Source organism: Oryza sativa, chromosome 7 (assembly GCF_034140825.1).
Source record: "Oryza sativa Japonica Group chromosome 7, ASM3414082v1".
NCBI lineage: Eukaryota > Viridiplantae > Streptophyta > Magnoliopsida > Poales > Poaceae > Oryza > Oryza sativa.
Window position 1 is genome coordinate 29,403,444 of NC_089041.1, and position 19,596 is coordinate 29,423,039.

Here is a 19,596-nt window from a genome sequence, read left to right on the forward strand (position 1 = left end):
GTAGGGCAAATTTGGCCATTTTTGATGAGCGAGGTTGATCGAGAGGGGTGTAGGGGCTAGCTAAGGCAAGCTAAGCTAAGGTGGAGTGTAGAGAGAGATCTTTGATGTTTGGGTGGGTAAGGGAGAAAAAGAAAGAAAATCTGGTGAGAGCGACAAGGAGCCCACCCCCTCTACCCCCCGCTATTCCCGCGATTGTACTGCTGATTAGCCGGGAATGGATGCTCGATCTCTCATGGATAATTTGCACATATAATGTGTGCTACTGCTGCCTTTGTTTGTTACTTACATATGCTGCTGATTGCTGCTCGATGAAAAGGATGGAAGAAAATAAAAAAAGTTTGAAATAAATTGTGTAGTATTAGTGGATTCGACTCCCTGTTCCTTCTGGTCTCTTGGCAGTTGTGGAAGAAGCGGAACTTCTGCAGCCTCATCTTTTCGCTTATACTTATGTTTATCAGCCAAAATTTGAATTTTTAACTTCAATTTTGGAGTTGATTTTGAGGGTTTTTTTTTCATCGAAGTTTATTTGTCAACCTTTACTTTTAGATCGTTAAGAATATGTATATAAAAGTTGTATTTCACAAATTATTTTTCGTTTGCAAATATGTTGTTTCGCTTATCCCCCGATAAGTGAACGATGGGGCTACAGAGTTTTCGACTCAGCCGTCTCCTCGGTCTTTGTGCGTGCTTGTAGTGTCTGTCCACTCAGAAGGTCGTATGCGGTATTCCGCTGGTATAACAACTTTTAGGGGATTGCTGTGAGTGTAGCGTGGCTCCGCCTCCTATCTCTCGTTTGTTTGGAGTATCCTTTGTTTCATAGTAGCCTCTTGGTTTTTCGTCCTTCCCCCATCCCGGCATAGGCCTGTTTAGTCGATTGCGTTGTGTAATTAAACTTAATATATTAACGTGTAATCTTTTACGCGTTCACAGAAAAAAAAATAATATTAAGTGGATGCATAGGTGAGACGTTGGCAAGCATATTGCGGCCGACAGACAGTTGAAAGGTCGTGCATGGCGAAGAGAAGAGACTGTTGCTGGCTTGCTCGCTTGGCCAGCAGCACAGGGATCGAGCGAGTTATACCTATTCCATGCTCGCTACAGTTAGTACGAAACACTTGGCAATTAATCAATTAATCAGCAACTAGTACTCCACATGCATGCAGTTGAGTTACCTGAAATCGCGAAATGGCACAGCATCAGCATGGGCTCCCAAACCAAACCACCAAGCGATATCCAATAGGCGATGGATGGCATATGCCACATGCCACCGTCGCGCGTCGACAGCGCCACCACGCGATACGGCGCGGCGCGGTTGGCGGTGGCCTCCGACACCCAGACAAAAAGCCTCACCTCACCCTCACCCGCACACGCCGACACCCCGACGCGTTTTCCACTGGGTCCCATGGGCCATGGCCTCTCTCTATATACTCGGCCCATCCCCGCCTCCTCCTATTCCCACCTTCCACCTCCACTTCCTCCTCTCATCGAAGCTAGCTGATCTGCCATGGACGCTCTCTCCTGCCTGGCGCCGCACGCCGCGCTGCTGCCGTGCGCGGCCTTCACCGACGCCGACATCACGCGCGCGCTCCACTTCTCCTCCTCCATGCCCGACACCTCCTCCTCACCCTCCTCATCCTCCTCCGCGGCCTTCCTCGCCGACTTCTGCGGTGGTGGCGCCGGAGGAGGGTTCGTGGTGTCGGCGCCGCCACCGACGATGCCGGCGATCACCTGCGAGTCCGTTCTCGTGGCCGACAGCGCGCGCCCGTCGCCGGCCGGGCCTGCGCGGCGGCACCAGCAGCAGCAGCTGGGGCTGGGCCCCGCGGGTGGGCGCGCCGGGAAGCGGCGGTCGCGGGCGTCGAAGCGCGCGCCGACCACCTACATCAGCACCGACCCGGCCAACTTCCGCCTCATGGTGCAGCACGTCACCGGCGTCCAGGCCGACCCCGCCTCCCTCGCCGACGGCGCCGCCGGCATCCTTCCCACCACCACCACCACTGCGCCGTTCGACGCCTCCTCCGGCCTCCACATGCTCGACACCTTCGCCGCCGCCAACCCGCTGCTGCAAGCCGAGCAAGCGGCGGCGCTTCAGCAGCAGCCGTGCTTCCCCACGCTGGACTCGTCGTGGAGCGCCGTCATGTACGATGGCAGCGACCTCCTCTGAGCATTCCTTCATTCCCAGCTGCTGCTGCTGCACTGCAGTGCCAACACTAGTTAATTAGGACGCCGCCGCCGACGACGACGACATAGCTAGTAGATTTCTTGCTCTCGATCGCAGTGGCCGGCCTAGCTAGCTCTACATCGATCGATCAATCCACTACCATTTCTTACTTGATTAGTTTGTCGTTGGAGCCAAGATCGTATCGATGATGCTCGCTTGATCAGGTTAAGTTGTTGAGTTACTGTAGGGTGTTACTACTAGTATTATTGTACAGCTAGCGCATTATGCATGTCATGTCGTCGTCCGTCGGTCAAACGGAGTGTGGCTGCTATATATGCCCACATTTTATGCAGTAGTAGCTGTCTATAGCTGATCTCAGTTAATTTAATTTGTACTACGTGTATGTCAAAGCTAATTAGTCAGCAGTAAAACATCAGTTTCTCTCGCAATTAATCTGGTGAATTCTAGAATGCATGCTAACCATCGTACTACTTTCGTTTCATATTACAAAACTTTCTAGTATTATCAATATTTATATATATGTTAATAAATCTAGATATTTATATATGTCTAAATTTATTAATATCTATATAAATATAAATATAAGCAATCCTAACCTGAAACGGAGGAATCACATGCATAGACAACGACTTGCTCCGTGCTGGAGTAATTCATTGGCTCGCAAGACCTGCGTGTTGGAGGTAGTTGCAGCTAGCTTCCAAACCCACGATCTGGACATCATTTTGGATTTAAGCTATATATCTGCAGGTTAATTAATTATTATTAGTCGCAAGAATGAAAGATCGAGAGAGATCTGTTAAAGAATAAAATATACGGTAAACGAGCGTACTCAATTAATATTGCCGCCTTTTTGATAATTGAAATGAGCACGTCGTGGGTCGGTGGAATTGACCTGGTCGCACCATGGATGCTGCTGCTTCGTCATCGACAGACGGATCATGTATATGATCCGATCGAGTGGAGATGGAAGGCCGAGGGGTTTGGGCCAGGCCCATTCAGTCTCTTGCCGCCTGTACTAGGCTTTTCTCATCGATAATATATGTGGGCCCATACTAACTAAAAAGGAATTTTGCACTATTTATCACAAAACTTCATGTATTTTACACTATTTATCATAAAACTACAGATTTAAGAGCTTGTTTCACAAAATTATAGATTTAGTGTCTCTATTTATCACAAAACTATATGTATTTTGTACAATCTATCACAAAAGAACATATTTAAGAACTTGTTTCACAAAACTATAGATTTAGTGTATTTGTTTATCATAGAACTACACATTTAGTGTCTTGATTTATCACAAAACTACATATTTTGTGTCTCCATTATCACAAAACTACATGTTTTAACCTGTAGTTTTGTGATAATGAAGACAATAAACCTGTACTTTTGTGATAAATGAAGATATTAAATCTGTAGTTTTGTGAAACAAGTTCTTGAATCTGTACTTTTGTGATATATTGTGCAAAGTACCTGTAGTTTTGTAATAAACAAAGACACTGAATCTATAGTTTTGTGAAACAAGTTCTTAAATCTGCAAACTTTAATCAGCCTAAAAGTACAGATTTAACACCATATTTTTCATAAAATTGTAGATTATAGCATTGTATAAAAAAATGAAGATTAAACTCATTTCTGTTACAAAGCTACAACTTTTATAACTTTAATAGGGCTATGGTTATAAACTCTAATATCGGTAGTTCTTTCATAATTTCATCACTAAATATATAACTTTGGGATACGATTCCTTAAATATATATAGTTTTGCAATAGTTTGTTTGAAGTACTTGTACTTTTAAATTTACTCTTTTACCTCTCGCCGAACAACACGGCCCCGGCCCATGATAATTCCATCAAACGACCGCTTTACACCGGAATTGCTATTTAGTGCAGCAGAGTTCTTAACTCATTTTTTTTCCATTCATAAAAGTTTTCGTGTGAACATTTTTTGAACAAAAGTATTCGAGACGAAAGTTTAAAGAAAAAAGAATGCGCTGGGACCTGGGAGCCTGGAAACACAATCGCGCTAAATAGCAATCCCCTTCACACCGAGATGAAAAAGTCTGCACATTACCACTGAGAAGGCCCACAAATAGGAAGCCCAAAACCTTTTTGGGCTCCCGCCAATTTAGCCCATCGGCGAAGCTGTCTCCAGTCCACTTGACCACTTCCCAGAACTGATTTTATTTTCTGGGCGAAAAAGAAAAAAAAGAAAAAGAAAAAAGGTTCGCGTTTCTCTCTCTTGGGCAGCCATGGCGTCCCCGCGGCCGCCGCCGGCGAGCCTGCGGAGCTTCCTGGACGCGCACTTCGCCTCCCCCGAGGACCTCGCCTCCGCACCGGCGCTCGCTGAGCTCCTGCGCCGCGAGTGCGTGGGCCTGGATGCATCCCTCCGCCGCCTCGAGGCGCAGCTCGCGTCCGTATCCGCCTCCTGGCTCGCGCGCTCCGCCGGCGCTCGCGCATCTCTCCGCCGCATCCGCTCCCGAGGTTCGCTTCTCTGAACCCTAGTACGGTTTTTGTCCCCCTTTTGTTTCGTTCTGGATTTGTAGGGACGCTCACTGTTACAGTATTATTGCTTCGGGGATTCCGCTCGGGTTTCAACGGATTTTATCGGTGGTAGGCGGGGGATTCGGAGTGGAGGAGGATGATGGCGAGGAGACGCTGCGGAGCGCGGAGCTGCCGGCGCTTGTGCAGGAGATCCATCGGATCGACGCCATTCGACTCTATGCGGGTCAGCCTTCCTTCGTCTCTTCGTGCTTTCCTATTAACTTGAAAATTCCGATATTGGATAGTTACAGTGCTAACTTTTGCAAGTTAATTTGGATTATGGGGTCACTCCGATTTTAGAAAAAAAAAAGCTCTTAGAATTTCAGTGGTGTTTTACCTGCCAAATCAGTTCTGAGTTGGGCAATAGCAAGTTACGCTTGTGTCGAGTAACTGGAATGTCCCAATCTTGGACTAGTTACAATATTAAATTTGCAAATTAGTTTGGTAGATGTAGTTGTTACCTACTACCATATTAGCCTGTATGCTTGAGCATTGAGTAACTTATCTATGCATTGCAATATGGATCTCTTGATGAATTGTTTCTTCATACTTCACTAGACACTAAGTACTTCCCTGAAATAAGGCACTAGCTACAATAACCTGGCAATGCACTTCACGTGCCCACGGCCCACCCACCACTCAATCTCAAACTACTGTAACTTGATGATGTCAATGGAGAATATCTGTGTTAAACAAAGCTATTATCAACATCGAGTTTTTTTCTCAACAATTGTTACATAGAGTCAGGGGCGGAGGCAGCATTTTAGCTAGCTGAACCATATAGCTATAAATTTTTTGTGCAAATTCTACGTAAATTTCAGTGTTTCTCCATTGAAAATTTTTGCCACGTGTGGGGCCCAAGCCCAAGCTGCCCCACACGTGGCTCCGCCCCTGCATACAGTGCAATGTTGACCATGACCTTTAAACTGATTAACGCGGATTACCTGCCAGTGATCTCCATGGGAACATGCCATTTGCGCTAAAGAATTTGTTTGGTGCTGCAAATTATATTATGTCTCCTCCATCATATCCGGCATGATGTAGGAATTTGTAGTACCTTCTGTAACTTTTCTATGCTGACATTCCAGAAGCTGCTCTACAGTTGGAAGCTTTTGTTGGTAACCTAGAAGATGCAACGTTTTCCATCGTTAGACAGGCCTCAAAGTTGAACTTGTCCTCGGTATTTAGGCCAGCATCTAATGTGAGAAGCTGAGAAACCTTCTCTTTCCTTTTTCTTCCTTAATTGTTATTTTAGGTACAACCTACAATTATTGGTCATGCCGATATGACGTCTGTTAGCAGTATGTTTGTTTGATATGTTAATCACGCTTTTTTTTCTCTCTCCAAATGTAGGAAATGCAATGGAAGCAAGAAAAGTTGCTCCAGGCTGTTGATGCCATGAGGGATATTGAACTAGAGTTGCTACGGATCAGCACGAATAGGCCACAATGGACCAATCTTATCATGGCTGTTGATTCTAGAGTGGACAAAACCCTAGCAATTTTGAGACCTAAAGCACTAACAGATTATCGAGCTCTACTTGCAGCACTTGGCTGGCCACCTTCCTTGTCTTCACCAGATGCAGCAAATAATAAGTACTCGGAAATTCCAAACCCCCTCATCTTAATGAATGAGGCAAATAAAGAGAAGTATTCACAAAGTTTTCTAGCACTGTGTGCTCTGCAACATGCGCAAGCCAACTGTGAAGCGCGTCAATGCCAAGCGAAAGGAGCAAGTGCTAGCATGTCAGATTCAAAGTACTTTGATAAAACTGCTGCATGCTTTGATAATGGACTTTGGGCAATTGATGAGTTGGTTCAGCCTATTGCTTCCAGGTTGGAATATCATTTTGCTAAATGGTCTGAACAGCCGGAGTTCATTTTTGCCCTTGTTTACAAAATAGCAAGAGATTTTATGGGTGGTGTGGATGATATATTGCAGCCTTTGATTGATCGAGCAAGACTTGTGGGATTGAGTGCTAAAGAGTCTTGGGTAACTGGAATGGTGAAAATGCTTCTAGGTTACCTTGAGAGGCAAATTTTCCCAGTCCTTGTCACATCTTATCAGGCTACTGATGACAAATTTGAAGTACATTCCTCATGGATGCACTTGAATGACCTGATGATTACTTTTGATAAAAGAATGCAGTTGCTTGCAGATTCAGGAATACAGAAGATAGCTTCAATTTCTGAAGGCCTGTCCAGGTCCTTATCTGTCTTTTCCATATATAGCGAGCATTCTGATTGGCTTCACATGTGGGCTGGTGTAGAGCTTAATTCTGCACAACATAAGCTCAAATCTGAGATGGAGGATGAGATAAATTGGTCATATAGTATTAAAGAGCTTGGTCTACAAGAGATCACTAGTAATTTTCTTCTGTCTACAAGAGAAGATTACAAAGCTCCAACAATTTCTGAATTTGTGGTCAAAACTGCATCTGCTATGATTGAAAGAGGCCATGCTCTGCCAAATAGGGGATTAAGGATTCAGTATAACAGATCCTCTTCAGTCCAGTTCCTGAGTGATTTCTTTCTTGTCTTACGTGAACGATGTGAAGCCCTACAACTGACAAATACAGCTTTAGAAGATGATTCTTTACTAAAAGCTTCATTTGCAATTAATGCTGCTCGATATTGTGAATATGTTCTTCGGGAATGGGATGACGACATAGTTTTCCTGGAGATGGGTGCCCATAGGAAACATGTTGATGAAGGCCAGGGACAAGGCCACAAACACAGTGCCCAACATCCATGTTCTTTCTTTGGCGATGAAATCGCCTTCTTGGCTAAATTGGGGACCGATTATCTGGAACAGATTATGTCTTCCGTTCTGCTCGAGTTTGAAGATCTATCCTGGGACTATGTCCAAAACATTGGATTGCCCAATGAGCAGATCCATCCAGTTGATGAGGTCCTGGATGAAGAAAATCTCGGAGTATCTCCTGGATTTGTTGCCTCTCTAGAAGTTGTGAGAGACAGAACCACCAAACTGATGCTACATCTTAATTCGAAGGATTTCCTTGATCTGTGGAGGAGTATAGCAGAAGGCCTCGACTACTTCATCTACAGCAGCATACGATGGGGGGAGTTGACATTCTCTGACCAAGGAGTTGTACAGCTAAGAGTCGATACGAAGGCCCTTCTCCACATCTTTAGGCCCTTCTGTTTAAGACCTGAAGCCTTTTTTCCATTCATAAGTGATTCCCTGAGGCTGTTAGCCATGAGAAAGACAGATGCACGATACCTGTTGGAAGTGCTCAAGAATGCCAAGGAGAATGACAGTTGCCTGAGGCAACAAGGACTGCAACATGTAAATGCAAGCCAAGCTATGAAAATCTTAGGTAGCAAAAGGTCTGATGGATAATCTTCTTACCTTAGCGTAGAAGACCTGCTGGAGATGATCAGAATATGATTTTGCCTATGCTGGGCTGCTCTATGTCACTATGATGACGGCAATCTTCTGCCTGTCCTCCTTCCAGGAAACATCTCTTCTGAGAAGTTTAACACGTGGTTAGTGGTTACCGGCTGCAATTCCAGGCCCACTCCAAGGATAATGCGCCTGTTGGAACGCAGGATAGCAAAACAGTTTGCGTTTCAAGATTGAAGAGACTTATCTGGTGTTCGCAGCAGCTTCGCGTTGAAACTAGTTTTGGCATGTACTACATTCTCTCCAGGGTGATGAGACCTGCGAGTCTTGGACGACAAATTGGAGATGGCCGCTTTGCAACGCAAAAGTCCGCCGCCGCCGCCCCCTGTTTATCGCTTCTTTGACCGGCTCGATCGTAATCAACCCAAACACATCATGTTGCATGCAAAGCTAGCAGATGTAACAACAAAATATTCAAGATCTCGTCTGCCTCAAATTCTCTGAGTAATATAGTCAATGTTCACCGTCTCGCAGACTATGATTATGTCGCATATCTCATGTATGCCGTGTTAATCCTGATCCGTACCTTGAAAAAAAAGATTATAATCTTAATCTTGATCTACCTGGTCACCAGTTGCATGTACATAAATAAAACCGCCAGATCGCTCTCCTTTGACTCCAATTGTTTGACGCAGCGAAGATACGAGGATCCGAGCGTACAGTGCTTGCAGATGCCAATCTATGACACCCATTAAAACTCATTCTAGTTTGACTAAAAATTTGTTTCTATGTTTTTGGTTTCTTCCCAGTTCGACTAAAAAATGTTTTTATGTTTTTGGTTCCATTCCAGTTCGACTAAAAATTTGTTTTATGTTTTTGGTTACTCCTACTTGGAGGAGAGGCCAACACAAAAGAAAAGGTTGTTTTTATGTTTTTGGTTACTCCTGCTTGGAGGATAGACCAACATAAAAGAAAGAAAATGTCAATTAGAAATAATATTTGCTGATCAGGTCAAGAAAGATGAGCAGGAGCTCATGTTGATGCACATGCATCTGACTTTGAGCTTGCAAAAATGTAGTTTCTTCTTTCTCTCGAACACAGAAATGCAGACTATTGATAATATATTTTATTGAACCTTGTGAGATCCATGCCCTGAATCCTGCATTCTACGGTCAAAGCCCAACAATCTGTAGAAGATGTGAGCCAGTATCTATCAGTTTGAATGTGTCAAAACTGAAAAGCAATAATCCTGTCTTGGTAAAACTAACTGCAGGACAGGAGCTATTTTGTGCTAGTTACCGGCTACAAGCAGACAGATCTTCAACAACTGAAAATGATGTGATAGTGCACATTACTAACCTTTTTCACACTAATGTGGATAGCTACTAGAGGACTACTGATTGTTCTGTTCTTGTCCTTTGTGAGCACTAGTTTGAGCTGTTACTGAATCACACCTTTTGTTTCTTCCAGCACTGTACTCTGCAGTTGACAAAGTAGCAAATTTTGCCACCTGTTTCAGTGTTAGTGCTGTATGATGCTACTAGTAGCTGCTAAGCAATAAAGTTTCTCTCCGAAACCAAAGAAACTATCTTTTTCTGCCAACATATGTATTTTTTTTCTTCTACCCAACATGTTCAAAGTTAGAAGCTGTCAAAGACTTGCACCTAATGCAGTTCCCATTATGAACCATTAGTTTTATTAATGGTGAATGCCTTGCCTGCATCAAATTAATTGATGGTGTTTAATTAACAGGGAAGGCTACATCTAATTAGAGGTAATTAATTTATCAGCACTTTGGTTGACTGACAAAACTGGAGGAAGCCTCCAAGTAGGCATCTAGTACTAGACATGTACTCGTAGTCAGTCAACTGACAGTTTGATCAGTCATCTCTATCCCTTGAATTCTTTGCCTTCCTGTCCATATATTCTTCCATGCCTCCCATCACAACCTAAGACCATACTCCATTTTGGAGTTCGCAGCAACTGCTCATCTGGGATTGCAGTTGCAGGTGATCAAGGATTAAGAGGTTCATCCAAAATGGGGAACTGCATGGGCTCATCCAAGTGCGCCAGTGCATCGGCTCCACTTGAATCAAGTAAGATGCTACTCTGATATATACATCATATTTCTGTTCGTGGTTTGATTAGCCAAGAAACATGATGAGGAAGAAGCAATCAAATAGACAATTAGCAGTATCCATGCTGATCTATGTAATATGGTTTGAAAATTATTCAGAGGTTACGAGAAGCAGCAACTCGACGACGACGACGGACAACACCTCCAAGGCATCGCAGCGCAGCTCGTCGGCGTTCTCGTCGGGGCAGTTCTCGCGAGCCAGCTCCGACGAGTCGTCGGCGGCGCCGTCGCTGTCGTCCCTCAAGTCGTTCAACATGGGCGACCTCCGCGCGGCGACCAAGAACTTCGGTTCCAACTCGTTCCTGGGAGAGGGCGGGTTCGGGTGCGTGTACAAGGGTTGGATCGACGAGCTCACCCTCGCCCCTACCAAGCCCGGCGTCGGCAAGATGGTCGCCATCAAGAAGCTCAAGAAGGAGAGCTTCCAGGGTCACAAGGAGTGGCTGGTAATTAATTAATTAACTAACTACACTTACTAATCATTTCAACTTTTCATTGATTAATTAACCTTCGATCACTTGCAGGCAGAGGTGACCTACTTGGGGCAGCTCCACCATGAGAACCTGGTGAAGCTGGTGGGCTACTGCTCGGATTCCGACAGCAACAAGCTGCTCGTCTACGAGTACATGCTCAGAGGCAGCCTCGAGAACCACCTCTTCAGAAGTGAGTAGTATATAGTACACTGTACACTGATCAAATCGAATCGATTCTTCAATTCAGAAGTGAATGTAATGGATGTTGCATACTGTATGATGCATGCAGGAGGGACGCAGCCGCTGTCGTGGGCGATGCGGGTGAACATCGCGGTGGACGTGGCGAGGGGGCTGTCCTTCTTGCACGGGCTGGAGAACCCCATCATCTTCCGGGACCTCAAGTCGTCCAACGTCCTCCTCGCCGGCGACTACCGGGCCAAGCTGTCGGACTTCGGGCTGGCGCGGAACGGGCCCACCGGCGACAAGAGCCACGTGTCCACCCGCGTCGTCGGCACCAGGGGCTACGCCGCGCCGGAGTACGTCGCCACGGGCCACCTCTCCGTCAAGAGCGACGTCTACAGCTTCGGCGTCGTGCTGCTCGAGCTCCTCACGGGGCGCCGCGCGCTCGACGCCGCCCGCGGCGCCACCGCCGAGATGCTCGTCGACTGGGCGAGGCCCCACCTCGGCGATCGCCGGAAGGTCAACCGCATCATGGACACCAGGCTCGGCGGCCAGTATCCCAAGAAGCAGGCGCAGGACATGGCGGCGCTCGCGCTCCGCTGCCTCCACCACGACCCCAAGCTCCGCCCCGCCATGCCCGACGACGTGCTGCCGCAGCTGCGCCTGCTGCAGCAGAACACCAAGCCATCCTCCTCGTCGACCTCGGCGCCGGCGCACAGGTCGAGGCCATTCCAAGCGCTAGCGAGCTAGCTAGCTAGGCGTCTTGTTAATTAATTACTTCGTCATCTCTCAATTACTCCAGTATTATTTGTTTGTCAATTTCATGCTAGCATAGTAGCATGTGGTGTCTATACAGACAAAAGAATCGATGAACATCTAGCTACCTAGTTTGTAATTAGTTAGGTAGGAGATATATATCATTGCTGTGTGAAAATTGTGAATTATATATTGCTAGCTGCAAATTAAGTAGATAATATTATTATAGCTAGGTTCAGAAATTCCATGCATTTGTGTGCATCATCAGTATAGAGACGATTGAGGATTTGTGATTTGTTTTGACACTATGTTCTTGCTTTCATTTCCTTTTACCATCAAATGAAGGCTTTGTTTGCTCATGCCAATCTGTTGAACTTCAATTGATTAATTACGGACGCTGTTAGAGTTTTTATCGAATATGTGTACAGAGTCGGTTATAGTTCAGTAATTGGAGTTGTACTAGGTATATGAATAGAGTAAGAGTCAGAATCTATCCTATAATCTCTTTTAAATAGAGAGACGGACCTGTTGTAACCTCATATCGACTTAGCATAACGAGAGAGAATAGCTGCCGGTGACGGCCGGCTGTGAGCCGTTGTAACTTGTAACTTTGATAAGCGCTATAATATGCTGGATCGGGGAGGAGCGCCTGTAATCAGTACCCCGAAGATATAGGCTTCGGCTGAACCTCGTTAACAAATATCATATCTCGGTATCGTTATTGTGTTTAGATATCCTATGATGTTTCTTCCGTGTTTGGTGAGCCGGTTTTATAACAGACGCTTCTCCTTCATATGTGGAGTAATTAGCAGCTTCAAAATGGTTCAGTCAGCGCTCAAGACGTGCACGCTACACACAATTAGCCTAGTCATACAGCATAAATCAGACGACAATCAGTAATAATATTCGGATTTGCTGCCTCACTTTTAACCGTGCCTAATTTCGCATCTTCGCGCTTTCAGAAAGCAAGAACTGATTAACACCACTATTACGATATCTGTCTAACTTTGTTAAACTGGTCATGATCTCGCATATATATAGATGGTATCCACACACTTTATACTTTCAAAGGACAGTACGTATTCACACACTCAAGTTTCAAAAGATAGTATTCACACACGAACTTGGTGATATATTGACTATTTGACTAGAGTCATCCATTTCATCATGATTGCGCGCCGTATGTTGACTAAAATGACAATCACTTCCTGCAATAACATACACCCTTCATCCTAAAAATAATTAACTTTTAGAAATATATTTGAACGTTGTCTATAGAAGTTGTTTTTTTTTTTGACATATGGAATACGAAGCTTCTTTTGTAGATCAAAAGAGGATCCGCTTCTTTTTTTTCCCCTAGACAATATGGCATAGCGAAGAGGTAGAGAGTTAATTCAGTGCATTATAAGGAAAAAAGACAGTTAATTTAAATCGGCGACTCTGTTAGGGCATCATTACGAGTAATAAATATAATGTTCAGTGAACAAGACCACTGAACTTAACTCTGTATGATCACTGAAAGGAGGACAATTGATCTTGAGTAGAGATTCGATCAATTTAGGCCCAATGGATTACAGAGAGGCCTAATTGCAAAAACGAGCCCATTAGGCAGTTTGCATAGACGGACTGGGCTTTGCATTTTCGCCGGGCCTATTGGGCTTTTCTTAGGCCATCATGGACTGGCCCACGGAATCACTCCCGTCACTCCTCGAGTCCGGCGGCAGCGGCGCCGGCGCTGGCGACGGCCACGGCGAGGCGTATCGGTATTGGGGAGCGGCGGCTAGAGAGAAGGTGGTGGCGAGATGCGGCTTGGCCACCTACTCGGCGTCCGCCACCGTGGCGGTCATGCCCAAGAACAAGGCCTAGGGAAGCAACTGCGGCGACCGGCAGTGCCGCGGCGGCGGCAGCGAGCCGTATCGGGGACGCCACGGCTTGAGAGGCGGTGGCGGTGAGATGGTGAGGTTGGCCGGCTGCTCCCCACCCGCCATCGTGGCGGACATTCCAGTATAGGTACGGCAAACCTATGCACAAACAAATAGGCAACTATCTTGAATCAGATTCAGACTGATTTCCTTCAGAATTAAGCCAAGCAATCAAGCACCATTGATTTTTCTTCTTGTTTTCTCCGACTCTGAGAATAGTTTTTCGTGCGCCATCTTATCGAGGAAAATGACGGCACCTGGTTTTGCTTCCCCGCGACGTGCAGCAGTGGATGGAGAAGTAAGCTTCAAACAGAATGCTGATGACGTCCCTATCGGTTCTTATCTCAGTTCCTCCCCTTCTCCTTCTTGCCTAGCTTTGCTTCCACTCATGCAACTGCTTTTGCACAACTTGATGATGCATGCCTCGATCGTCTATCTCATCTTGTAGTGCGTTTCGGCCTTTCAGGCATATATATGGACCGTGCATTGAGTTGGTGTGAGCTGCGAGCTCATTGAGCACAATGGCAGTGCAGAGAACAGATGCTGCCTCTTGGCTCCGTGAGCTGGTTCTTGTTTACGCCATGTGCTGGACAGTCTCACTGGGTTTTGTTGCGGGTCAAACCGGGCAGTTGAATGTCGATGCCTCGCCGCAGAATGCAAGGAAGATCCCTGATAAGATGTTCGGTATATTTTTCGAGGTGAGACTGAATCTGGATATTGGTATCTGTTTAGAACAACATTTGTTTTCTCACTCAAAAAGAAAATAGAACAAGCATTTTTGTTCTAACCGGTATACGAACTAAAAGGGACAATTACTTGTATAAACTTGGTGCCAGCACAAACATTTTTCCTAGTTGTAGACCATATTGTTCAGATAGCATTTCTAGTTATTTACTGAATCTCATACAATTAAAGTATGCACTGTTTGGAACACAGTTATTTTCTCCTGATTTGCAACATTTTCCTATATATAGTACCTGCATATCAAATGAGGTTGCTTCGACTTCTATTCCATGCTGGGAGCTTGAATATATTTGTGGTTCTACTTGTAGGAGATCAACCATGCTGGGGCTGGTGGGTTGTGGGCAGAGCTTGTAAGTAACAGAGGTAAGGCAAAGCATATCTGTGTTAATCAAGATGATAGAAGTTATAGAGGAGCTTGTAAGATGATAGGAGGAACAGCGGTGGTTGGGATATCGTACTTTTGCTTAATGTTTGTAGTGCTCAAATTTATTTCCAGGTTTTGAGGCTGGTGGACCTAATACACCTTCAAACATTGACCCATGGCTGATAATTGGGAACGAATCAAGTATCATTGTTGGGACTGATAGGACATCCTGTTTTGAGAAAAATCCGGTGGCACTTCGGATGGAAGTTCTTTGTGATTCTAAAGGAACCAATAACTGCCCTTCTGGAGGTGTAGGAGTCTACAATCCTGGTTATTGGGGCATGGTATGATGTGTTTCTTATTTATTTATCTGTCCGTCTACAATTTTTTTTGAAGTTTCCGTAATCTTATTTGACAGTTTAAATTTGATCTGGCGTGTATTTAACTGATTAAACATCATGGAATACACTATATAGTATTTCTTCACATTTTCCAGAATATTGAAAGAAGAAGGGTTTATAAGGTGGGCCTGCACATTAGATCTTCAGATGCAGTATCCTTAACTGTTTCCTTGACAAGCTCCGATGGTCTGCAGAAACTGGCCTCTCACACCATAACGTAATATTTATGTTTCCATTAATATCGCTGGGATGCTGCATTTTTTTCCCTAATAATTGCTTGAATTTCCATGTTGCTTCCAGGGCTAGCAAGAAACAGTTTGCTAAATGGACAAAGATAGAGTTTCATCTGAAATCTAGCCAAACCAATACTAATTCAAGGCTCCAGCTTACAACCAGCAAAAGTGGGGTGATTTGGCTCGACCAGGTGTCAGTTATGCCATCGGATACCTACATGGTATACTTTATTCATGTCTCATTTTATTTCTTTTGGTGTACCATTATCTTTACTTATTTCGTGCTTCAGCTGCACAGTTTTGCAGACTATTCATCAGTAAACGCCAGTAGACAACTATGATTTTTTTAAGAGCAAACCCATCACTATACTGGATGGCCCATATCCTATAAGGGAAATTCCTTTTTTGCCGGGTCTATAAGGGAAATTCCTACTGAGTTGCCATCAGATTTACAGGTGTTTTATACTTATCAGTTCCCACCTTTTATTCATTGTTATGTTTTCATTTTAGGGACACGGTTTTAGGAAAGATCTCGCTTCTATGTTGGCCAATTTAAAACCTCAATTTCTTAAGTTTCCAGGTTTGCCAACTTTACATCATATATTTTTTTTCTGAAGTTAGGTATATCAATATTATCATATAGTTTTGATAATATGTATCAAACTTAGGTGGTAACTATGCCATGGGAAATTATCTGCGAAATGCATTTCGATGGAGTGAAACTGTGGGTCCATGGGAGGAAAGACCCGGTCACTTCAATGATGCCTGGGGATACTGGACTGATGATGGACTTGGATTCTTTGAGTTCCTTCAGGTAATTGGAACGTAGTCCATGACTTCAAAACTAATATTTATTAAAATATACTTCATAAGTTCATATTGATATTCATATACTGCAGCTAGCTGAAGACCTCGGTGCTTCGCCAGTATGGGTGGTCAATGATGGTAGTTCAAATCTCCATGGATTATTAGGTACAACTAACACTCTGTTTCATGTTGTGTCAATAAACTATTTTCAACATTGCAGGAGCAAGCCAAAATGAAGAGGTATCTACTGCAACAATTGCATCATTAGTGAAGGTTTGTTCTTCCAAAATATTCAATCCTTTGATAAAACGATCAATCTAGTACATCAATACCTTGTTCCCCATTTCCTTCGTTCTTGTAATGTTCAGGACGTGGTTGATGGCATCGAGTTTGCCAGGGGAGGGCCCAAGACTACATGGGGTTCAGTTCGTGCAGCGATGGGTCATCCACAACCCTTTAACCTTGACTATGTTTCAATAGGGAATCAAGAATGCTGGATGCTCTATTACAGAGGTCTGTAGCTCTTCAGTTGCACGTCCTTCCTAACTTCATACCAAGAATTGATGTTTGAACTTAATGCATCATATTCCTGTACTTCATGTTGGAAATTTTTGTTAATCGAATAATGTCATGTTTGTGCTTGCAGATGATAGACCAAGAGTTTCCTTTTCCTTCTTATACATCAATTTTTAATAGCGTTTTAGTCCTCTATAAGATAATTTGTAAAATAATTTCATCTACCTTTATATCTTGTGGGTAAGCAGGGAGAGCTCATATTATATGATCTTTCAATTAACAGGCAATTACCAAAAATTCTATTCCGCGATTAAAGCTGCCTATCCAGACATCAACGTCGTGTCAAGTTGTGATAAATCCACTATTTCTCCGTCCAACCCTGCCGATCTATATGATGTTCATGTAATGTCTATTCATTATGTTCCTTTCCTTGTTTGTTTTCACAATTTCGTGTTTTTTCCAAATTATGGTTTCGTTTATGGCTGACAAAAACATCATCTATACCACAGGTTTATACCTCATCTAGTGATATGTTTTCCAGAACTAGTATGTTTGACAATACGACGCGCAGTGGACCGAAGGTATGCTCAAATGTTATCCCTACATCTGATATACATAGATACTTCCACTTTCCATGCTCAGAAATTGACTTGGGGAGCTCTATGACTCTTTAGGCAATTGTAAGTGAGTACGCTGTGACTGGAAAGGATGCTGGCAAAGGAACACTGGTAGAAGCACTAGCAGAGGCAGCATTTCTCGTTGGATTAGAAAGAAACAGGTTAATAATCATACTTTTTTTAGAGGAATATTTATACTTTTATTTTCTCTCCATCATGGATTTCTGCTGTGTAAGCTCTGCCATAAATTGGTCCATGATACCAAAGATTTGAAACTGCTTGAAGATTAAAGCTTTGGGCATCAAAGGGCAGTGTGAACGAACATGCTTCCCCTTCAGGCTACCATGTCTGGGCTTTCTGCATCACTGGTTGATTGCATTGCAAAGATAAACATTCCGTACCTTGTTTTCCTGCAGCGACGTGGTAGAGATGGCAAGCTGTGCACCGCTCTTTGTAAATGACAATGATCGCAGGTAAGGATCCAACAACTCAGGAATTCTTATTTTTCAGATTGCTTTCTTTGTGTCATATCTGACTGAGTTCACAACCCTCAAAAATAAAATGAAATGATGCATACCATAGATGGAGTCCAGACGCAATTGTGTTCAACTCATGGCAGAACTATGGATGCCCAAACTACTGGATGCTACATTTCTTCAAAGATTCATGCGGCGCAACGTTCCACCCATCAAACATTCAGATTTCCAGCTACAACCAGCTGGTTGCATCTGCCATCACTTGGCAGAATAGCAAAGACAAGAGCACTTACCTGAAAATAAAGGTGCGAACTTTGTTAAGCTGCTCTTTGTTTCAGAGAGAGTGAGCTATGCATTGGTTTAGCTTGGAAATGACCAAGTGAGCACAAAGCGAAACTTTTTTTTTTTTTGCAGCTAGTGAACTTTGGCAACCAAGCTGTGAATCTCAGCATATCTGTGTCTGGGCTGGATGAGGGCATCAAGAGCTCAGGGTCGAAGAAGACCGTGCTTACTTCCAGCGGGCCGCTTGATGAGAACTCATTCCAGCAGCCACAAAAGGTTAGTACACTACACACTGACTGACAGCTGATCATGTATCCTATCCTGTAAATTAAACAAAACAGATGGTAGTAACTATATTGAATGTGTACGAAATTGTTGTAGGTGGCGCCAGTGTCGAGCCCGGTGGACAACGCGAATGAGCAGATGGGCGTGTTGGTGGATCCATACTCCCTCACGTCGTTCGACCTGCTGCTGCAACCGAGCAAGCACTCGACCATATGAAAGGAGATATATACTGTAGTAGTAATAGTCTTAAGAATATTTATTAGCCTGCAAAAAGAGGGGAAAAGAGAATAAAGGAATGTTGATGGGGGGCTTGATTGCTCAGGCTAACTGCATTGCATGGAACATAATATGCCCATCAATATTCTTATTCGATTCAGCCCAAGAATAGAGAGATTTACCAGGTGAGGGTGAGTCATCCGACTCAAGAATTGTTGTTTCAATGAAATTCAGATTAGCTGACGTTGCACCGCATCTGGGATCTTGGCTGGCACACAGCATATGTAAGTATGTACATACGTGCATACCATCACCACCTGCTAGTGCTAGGAAGCTTCCTAAATTCCTTACAGTGGCAATTTCCTTGGCTTATTAGGTCGCATAAAGCTATAACATAATGGTATATTACTTGTCAATTGTATTGCTATGCAATTTTCAGATGTTTGGTGTATATATAGCTGTATACGCGTCACCTAAAGTGCACTTATTGTATTGTTCGATCGAGACACCCATATAGTTCAGGCTATTTAACTTACTGAAGGCGAAATCTCCTGGAAAATACATCATCTTAGCTTGCAATGCAGTGCGTTGATTGATTGAACTACCGATAGCTAACCAGGCTGCTGATCGGCGACCGCTGACAAAAATATGCTTAATTAATTCCCTTGTGGCTGACATGATAGATGACGTATAAATTAATGACCTGCAGAAATGCTTAAGATTAATTAACGGCAAATTGTATATGCTTAACCTCCACAGTTGACTGCTCCAATTAAAATTCAGACGTGCGCGCATCTGAGTTTACTCAAGTTTTTCACATCATCGTGCTAAGCATGACGTCATGTTCTGATGTGCATGCTGCAGATGCCTAAAAATCAATGCATTTGAGATCGATTCATGTGACCTGAAAAAAATCAAGCTACTCCATCCGTTTCACAATGTAAGTCATTCTAGCATTTCTTATATTTATATTGATGCTAATGAATCTAAACATAGCATCAATATAAATGTGGGAAATATATGTCTAGATTCATTAGCATCAATATAAATGTGGAAGATGCTAGAATAATTTACATTGTGAAACGGAGGAAGTAACATGCT

The 19,596-nt window shown here is 43.9% G+C and overlaps 4 protein-coding genes across 7 annotated transcripts; all 4 read left to right on the forward strand.

Moving 5' to 3' along the window:
- Positions 1 to 1,451: 1,451 nt before the first annotated feature.
- LOC4344338 (calmodulin-binding protein 25) lies at positions 1,452 to 2,611 on the forward strand. The gene has a single exon (XM_015790269.3). The coding sequence runs from the start codon at positions 1,505 to 1,507 to the stop codon at positions 2,159 to 2,161; it is 657 nt and encodes a 218-aa protein (XP_015645755.1). The 5' UTR covers positions 1,452 to 1,504; the 3' UTR covers positions 2,162 to 2,611.
- Positions 2,612 to 4,371: 1,760 nt separating this feature from the next.
- On the forward strand, positions 4,372 to 8,705 carry LOC4344339 (RINT1-like protein MAG2L). 3 transcript variants are annotated; one of them, XM_015792307.3, is made up of 4 exons: positions 4,372 to 4,663; positions 4,744 to 4,907; positions 5,826 to 5,924; positions 6,077 to 8,705. In XM_015792307.3, exons 2-4 carry the CDS (start codon positions 4,821 to 4,823, stop codon positions 8,084 to 8,086), a joined length of 2,196 nt encoding a protein of 731 aa, XP_015647793.1. In that variant the 5' UTR covers positions 4,372 to 4,663; positions 4,744 to 4,820; the 3' UTR covers positions 8,087 to 8,705. The 3 variants fall into 3 exon arrangements, with proteins under 3 accessions (XP_015647793.1, XP_015647791.1, XP_015647795.1); XM_015792305.3 differs by having other exon boundaries at positions 4,797 to 4,907; positions 5,812 to 5,924; XM_015792309.3 differs by lacking the exon at positions 5,826 to 5,924 and having other exon boundaries at positions 4,797 to 4,907.
- A 1,335-nt stretch (positions 8,706 to 10,040) lies between these two features.
- Positions 10,041 to 11,940, forward strand: LOC4344340 (probable serine/threonine-protein kinase PBL2). The gene is made up of 4 exons (XM_015791263.3): positions 10,041 to 10,185; positions 10,326 to 10,669; positions 10,748 to 10,886; positions 10,986 to 11,940. The coding sequence occupies exons 1-4, from the start codon at positions 10,128 to 10,130 to the stop codon at positions 11,624 to 11,626; spliced, it is 1,182 nt and encodes a 393-aa protein (XP_015646749.1). The 5' UTR covers positions 10,041 to 10,127; the 3' UTR covers positions 11,627 to 11,940.
- A 1,386-nt stretch (positions 11,941 to 13,326) lies between these two features.
- On the forward strand, positions 13,327 to 18,911 carry LOC9268769 (alpha-L-arabinofuranosidase 1). 2 transcript variants are annotated; one of them, XM_015791261.3, is made up of 19 exons: positions 13,327 to 13,642; positions 13,774 to 13,889; positions 14,021 to 14,252; positions 14,607 to 14,661; positions 14,795 to 15,006; positions 15,159 to 15,280; positions 15,364 to 15,517; positions 15,807 to 15,876; positions 15,965 to 16,110; positions 16,196 to 16,241; positions 16,324 to 16,376; positions 16,472 to 16,616; positions 16,903 to 17,021; positions 17,129 to 17,200; positions 17,294 to 17,397; positions 17,653 to 17,709; positions 17,819 to 18,017; positions 18,127 to 18,270; positions 18,376 to 18,911. In XM_015791261.3, exons 3-19 carry the CDS (start codon positions 14,076 to 14,078, stop codon positions 18,493 to 18,495), a joined length of 1,995 nt encoding a protein of 664 aa, XP_015646747.1. In that variant the 5' UTR covers positions 13,327 to 13,642; positions 13,774 to 13,889; positions 14,021 to 14,075; the 3' UTR covers positions 18,496 to 18,911. The 2 variants fall into 2 exon arrangements, with proteins under 2 accessions (XP_015646747.1, XP_015646746.1); XM_015791260.3 differs by having other exon boundaries at positions 13,774 to 13,852.
- The last annotated feature ends 685 nt before the right edge of the window (positions 18,912 to 19,596 follow it).

Bases quoted from the DNA above. Each gene is read 5' to 3' on its own strand.
- LOC9268769 (XM_015791261.3), top strand. From the start codon at position 14,076: ATGGCAGTGCAGAGAACAGATGCTGCCTCTTGGCTCCGTGAGCTGGTT. The intron at 14,662-14,794 runs GTAAGGCAAAGC...ATTTATTTCCAG, and splicing joins AGAGCTTGTAAGTAACAGAG to GTTTTGAGGCTGGTGGACCT. The intron at 15,281-15,363 runs GTAATATTTATG...TGTTGCTTCCAG, and splicing joins CTGGCCTCTCACACCATAAC to GGCTAGCAAGAAACAGTTTG.
- LOC4344340 (XM_015791263.3), top strand. From the start codon at position 10,128: ATGGGGAACTGCATGGGCTCATCCAAGTGCGCCAGTGCATCGGCTCCA. The intron at 10,186-10,325 runs GTAAGATGCTAC...AAAATTATTCAG, and splicing joins ATCGGCTCCACTTGAATCAA to AGGTTACGAGAAGCAGCAAC. The intron at 10,887-10,985 runs GTGAGTAGTATA...TGATGCATGCAG, and splicing joins CGAGAACCACCTCTTCAGAA to GAGGGACGCAGCCGCTGTCG.
- LOC4344339 (XM_015792305.3), top strand. From the start codon at position 4,432: ATGGCGTCCCCGCGGCCGCCGCCGGCGAGCCTGCGGAGCTTCCTGGAC. The intron at 4,664-4,796 runs GTTCGCTTCTCT...TATCGGTGGTAG, and splicing joins CCGCCGCATCCGCTCCCGAG to GCGGGGGATTCGGAGTGGAG. The intron at 4,908-5,811 runs GTCAGCCTTCCT...CTGACATTCCAG, and splicing joins CGCCATTCGACTCTATGCGG to AAGCTGCTCTACAGTTGGAA.
- LOC4344338 (XM_015790269.3), top strand. From the start codon at position 1,505: ATGGACGCTCTCTCCTGCCTGGCGCCGCACGCCGCGCTGCTGCCGTGC.